This window comes from Emiliania huxleyi, assembly GCF_000372725.1.
Source record: "Emiliania huxleyi CCMP1516 unplaced genomic scaffold EMIHUscaffold_103, whole genome shotgun sequence".
NCBI classification, from domain to species: domain Eukaryota; phylum Haptophyta; order Isochrysidales; family Noelaerhabdaceae; genus Emiliania; species Emiliania huxleyi.
In genome coordinates, this window is record NW_005202237.1 from 356,511 (window position 1) to 361,493 (window position 4,983).

The 4,983-nt window shown below is 71.5% G+C and overlaps 4 protein-coding genes across 4 annotated transcripts in view; 2 read left to right on the forward strand and 2 right to left on the reverse strand.

Moving 5' to 3' along the window:
- The window catches only part of EMIHUDRAFT_439590 (hypothetical protein), a 945-nt gene extending 474 nt beyond the window's left edge, over positions 1–471 (forward strand). The window contains exon 2 of the mRNA XM_005793108.1: positions 4–471. The gene's annotated coding sequence lies outside the window, so the exon portion shown is untranslated. The remainder of the gene's footprint in view (positions 1–3) is intronic.
- A 147-nt stretch (positions 472–618) lies between these two features.
- On the reverse strand, positions 619–2,141 carry EMIHUDRAFT_439591 (hypothetical protein). Its single transcript, XM_005793109.1, is given in 4 exon segments — positions 619–692; positions 703–762; positions 829–1,569; positions 1,585–2,141. 2 exon segments carry the CDS (start codon positions 2,107–2,109, stop codon positions 1,003–1,005), a joined length of 1,092 nt encoding a protein of 363 aa, XP_005793166.1. The 5' UTR covers positions 2,110–2,141; the 3' UTR covers positions 619–692; positions 703–762; positions 829–1,002.
- An 84-nt stretch (positions 2,142–2,225) lies between these two features.
- On the reverse strand, positions 2,226–3,358 carry EMIHUDRAFT_360921 (hypothetical protein; the record flags this gene model as incomplete). Its single annotated transcript, XM_005793110.1, has 1 exon — positions 2,226–3,358. A coding segment is annotated over exon 1 (1,016 nt), but the record flags the coding sequence as incomplete, so codon positions are not given.
- Positions 3,359–3,670: 312 nt separating this feature from the next.
- Positions 3,671–4,300, forward strand: TOMOSYN (the record flags this gene model as incomplete). The annotated part of the gene is made up of 2 exons (XM_005793111.1): positions 3,671–4,185; positions 4,267–4,300. The coding sequence occupies 2 exons, from the start codon at positions 3,671–3,673 to the stop codon at positions 4,298–4,300; spliced, it is 549 nt and encodes a 182-aa protein (XP_005793168.1).
- Between the last annotated feature and the right edge of the window lie 683 nt (positions 4,301–4,983).

The following is a 4,983-nucleotide window of genomic DNA, read 5'->3' on the forward strand; positions in this document are numbered from 1 at the left end:
TAGGTCGTCCTCCGAGATATCGGTGCCGGACCGGCGGGGCGGGGGCGGGGCGGCGTCGGAGCAAGTGTCTCGGCCGTCGGTCGACGGAGCGGCGACCCGCGAGCACGCTTCGTCGGCGCCCGACGAGGGTGGTGCCGCTGTCGCTCTGCCGCGTGCGCAGGCGTGCGCAGGCGTGCCGAGGTCTCGCGACGGCACTCAGCCCGAGCCCCTCCGGGCGCTCGATCGTATGCTCGTGGAGGCGTCGCGCGGCCGCAGTCTTCGCAGCGGCGGCCGCCGCTGCGGTGGATGCGGGCCAGAAAGAAGGCCGCGCGCGCGGCCAGGGGCCAGGGCTGGCTCTGGCTCGGGCGAGGGCGATCCCGGTTGTCCCTCCGCGGGCGCCTCTGGTCATGCCCGCTTGCTCGACGGCTGGGTTGTGCGTGCGCGCGACTCTCGAGTCGTCGGCGAGTAGTGTGCGCGGGCGGTGGGTGCCGTGGAGATTAGGGGAGACGTCGCTTTGAGCTGCGGGTAGCGGGACCGGGAGATGTTGGGAGATACAGACACGGCGGTACGGTGTCTGGAGTAACATCTCAGAGGTTGAGCAGCGCAGGGGGTGTGCACCTGCCCCCCCATCTCCGGTCCAACGAGTAGAAACATGTTTCCAAAAAGCAGCTACGCCCCGACACGACGACGAGACTCACTCCCCTGGTCGCACACGCTCCCCCCTCCCCGACACTCGCAGCAAGCAGCAAGGATCGGGCGGGAGAGGAATTAGCTCAGAGAGACACGCACTCACACACTCACACACACACACACACACACACACACACACACACACACACACACACACACACACACACACACACACACACACACACACACACACACACAGAGAGAGAGAGAGAGAGAGAGAGCGAGCGAGCGAGCGAGAGAGCGAGCGAGCGAGAGAGAGAGCGAGAGTACAGTACAGTGATCAACAGAGACCCCCACCCACACGCCGCGCAGTGTGGGAAGCGACGACGAGACTCACTCCTCGCACTCGCAGCACGGATCCAACGGGAGGAACGAGGGGCCGCCCAGGCAGCCCCCGGGGCACGCGCAGCCGTTACGGTGCGCGTCCTGCCCGCCGCCCGGCATCGGCGCATCCTCCGCCGCCGGGGCCGGCGGCTCGCCCGGGATTGTCGCGTCCGTCATCGGCGCGCCCGGCATCGGCGCGTCCGGCGGCGCGCCCGGCATTGGCGCATCGTCCGCCGCGGACCGCGGCGGCCCATGCGCCCCACAGTAGGGCACGGCCACGCCGGGCGTCGCCCGCAGGAACGCGGCAAAGGAGTCGTGGTCGAACGTGCCCTCCATGATGGCGAGCCGCGTCGCCGCGTGGGGCGGGCGGTCGATGGCGTCGACGACGACGACGCCCCACGCGTGCTTGACGGCGTCAGCCTGCTCGAGCCCGCGCAGCCACTCCGCCGCGTCCTTCGCGGTGCACTCGTTGTACGACGACGTGCGGGCGGCGAGCATGCGCCGCATCGCCAAATAGTCGCAGTCGCTGCAGCCGGCGCGCTGCACCACGGGCGGCAGCGTGTAGCGCGTCACGGCCGGGAGGTGCTGCGCCGGGAAGCAGAGGGCGTCGCTGCACGCCGGGCAAAGGGCCAGGTGGCGGAGCGCGAGCCCCGCGCGAGTGCGCCGCGAGTGCGCGAGAGCCGCCGCTAGGCGGCGGTAGCTCTCATAGAGAGCGCCTGCGGGCTGCTGCTCGCGCAGCGCCACCTCGAACGCGAACTTTGCGTCCGCGACGAGCTGCGGCGCGTGCGGCGCCTCGCCGTGCGCCTCTGCGTCCGCCTCGCGCAGCGTCAGCGCGACGCCGCGCCGCGCGCCGAGCAGCCGCGCGCGCGTCAGCCAATGCGACGGCCAGCACTGCGGCAGCAGCAGCTCCTGCCCACCGGCGCCGCGCCAGGGCTGCTGCTTGAGCTTTGGGTCGGCGCGCCATTGCGGCGGCTTGGGGAGGCACTGCCGGTACCACAGTAGCAGGCGCGCGTCGAGCTGTTGCGTGGACAGCGAGTCCGGGTCGCACGAGAAGGCGTTCGGGTCAGCGTACGGGCCCTCCATCGCAGCCAGCTCGTAGTGCATCTCAGCGCCCATGCTCGGCGGCCTGTGATCGCCGCCGTACGTCTGCAGGAGCCGCCGCACCTCGCGGACGATGGTCCTGTTGAAGGCGATGGTGGTGTTGTCCTTCTCGACCGCCTCCGTCGCCTCCCCCTCGCCCAGCGGCTTGTCGGCCGTTTGGTACGCGTCCTTTGTCTCGACGGTGCCTCCGTCGGCCGCGTCGAGAACGCCCAGCAAGGCATCAGTGGCGATGGAGAGCGTGCGCGCTGACGCCTCGCGAGCCGCCTCCCCCTCCCCCTCCTCCTCGCCGTCGTCCAGCTGCTCGAACAGCCGTGCAGCCGTCTTTCCTGCCTGCGCTCGCCGCACCGCGTTCAGCTCCTCCTCGGCCGCCGCGCCCTCCGAGGCCTCCGCCGCCGCCGCGGCGGCGGCGGCGGGCGACGGCGTCGCGGTGGCGGCGGCGGCAGCCGCAGCCTTGCTCTCCGCCCGCTTCGCCGCCTCCCGCAGCCTCTTGTGGCGCGTGGCGCGCGCGGTTTTGGCTTGCCCGGGTCGCTTGGGGTCAAACTCGATGGTCTCGATGCGCCAGCCGTCACGCGCGTATGCCTCGCCGAGCGCACGCGAGACCCTTGCCCACAGCTTGCACTCCGCCTCGACGTCGCCCTGGAAGTGTGGCACCCTGTGCCACGGCCGCTCCGGGTTGTCCTTCTCGAGCTCCCGGTCGTAATCCTCGTGGCGCGCGGCAAGGACGGCGCGCCAGCGCTGCTCCGTCTGCGCAGGCCGGGGCCGCTCGACCATGAGCGCGTCCATCTCGACGTCCGCGTTCTCCTTCTCGCCGCCGCCGCCGGCGAGCGGCTTGCGCCGGCGCCGGCGGCCGGACGCCGCCGCCGGCGCAGGTGCGGGCGGAGTCGCGCGCCCCGTCTCGTTGTCGGGCGACTCCTCGCCGCCGGCGGCGTCGGGTGCGGCGACGTCGGCCTGCGAGTCGCGAGGGCGGCCTGCACCGGCGGCGGTCCGCAACGTCTCGCGGCGCGCCGCCAGCCACGCCGTGAACTCATGGGCGATGTCGCTGTCGTCGGGCGGCTGGTACAAGCTCGGCTGGATGTGGTCCATGAAGGCCTCCATCTCGGCCGCGGTCACGTCGTCGGGCGCGTCGACGGGCTGCAAGGCCGTGGACCGCACGGCGGGGCGGCTGCGCCAAGACTGGCGCGTCGCTGACGACGAGCCGAAGCAAAAAGAGCTGGACGACGGCAAGCCCGGCTGCATTCTCGCCGGGACGGCGATCCTGATCGAGCACGAGACGCCGCCTGCTTTCGGATTTTCTTTCTTGATTCCGTTTGTTGCAAACGGAATCAGTTGCAAAACCCTGAATAAAAAAACAAAACGCGAAAATCCCCTTTGCAGCCAAGCCTACCGGGCACCTAATTTTGTCACATGCCGTATGTCAAGAGACATACACGCGTGGGCGCCCCCCGCCTCCACTCTCAAGACTCAAGCAACACAGAGGCCTCGCGTTTTCTTTTTCTGTTTAGAGAGTTTGTTGTCGGCACGCGAAGCCGCCACACTCACGCCGGCCCAATATCACGACGCTCACCGAGCAACAACAATGGACCGATTCTTCCGTCGCAACGTCGCCGCCGCGGCCACCGCCTCGGAGGACGCTCCCGCACCGCCGCCGCCGCCGCCGCCGCCCAAGGTCCACTACGGCGTGCCCGCCCTCGCGTGCTGCCTCGCAGCGGATCCGGTGCAGGGCACGATTGCGATCGGGACGGAGAGCGGCCACATCAAGCTGTTCGGCCGGCGCGGCTCCGAGCTTCTGCTCCCCGCCATCTCGCCTGCCCCCGTGCGCCACCTCGCCTTCATCACCAACCGCGGCCTCCTCCTCGCGGTGCACGAGCGGGCCGTCCTCCGGCTCTGGTCGCTGCGAGGGGCGCGCCCGACGCTCGCCGCCACACCGGTGCTCCCGGCGGTAGATTCGCTCGAGGTGAGCGTCGCCACCCTCGTGCCTCGATCCTCCATCGTGCTGCTCGGAACGTCGGACGGGCGCGTCTTTGCTTGCGATGGAGCCGGCGGGAGGACGTCGGGGCCGCACGCAGGGCTGCGCGGCGAGGCGGTGCGCCGGTCTCCCGTGCAAGCCTCTCGCCCCTTCTGCCCCGACGGGGGCCTTGCCGCCCCGACGGCGCCTTGCCGCCCTCACCCTAGGTCACCTGCCGACCAGCCTCACCTCCCCGCCTAGCCTCCCCCTCCCGCCTCGCCTCCCCACCGCTCTCTCGCCCCACGCCTCGCAGGGCGCGCAGGGAGGAGGACTCTGCGCCCTAGAGTCGCACCCGTCGACGCCCTCCCGACTCCTCATCGGCGAGCGCTGCGGCTCCCTCCGCGTCCTCGACCTCGCGCGCGGCGCACCGCCGCATGTCGCTTGCGTCTTTGGCGCTCTGCCCGCAGAGGAAGGGTGTCTGCCTCTCTCGCTCTCTCGCTCTCTCCGCCCTCGCATCTCCACCACTCTCCTCCCCGCCCTCGCCTCCCCGGCCTTTGCCTCCCCGCCTTTGCCTCCCCGCCACCGCCCTCCTCGTGCTAGCCTCCAGGCCCGTCTCGCCCACCCGCCCCGCCTCCTCCCCCGCAGGGATGCGCCTCCCGCCCGCCCGCCTTGTCCCCCCTGTGTGGTCGGCCGGCGGCGCGGTCGCTCCCTGTTGTGTCTTTCTGGCTCGTCCGGCGGCCTTCCCGGGCCGTTCCGCCCCCCTGCCCGCCTGCTTCCCCCCCTCGCGCCTGGTGCCGCCCCGGCCGCCCCGGGTTGCGTCGCTGCCCCTCTTCGGTCCCGGCGCGGGCCGGGCGTCGCCTGCGCTCCCCGCGGCTCTCCCCCGGCTGGCCTCGGCGCCCTCGGTCGGTGCCGGCTCCGCGGCGCCCGCCATTGTTTTGGGCCTT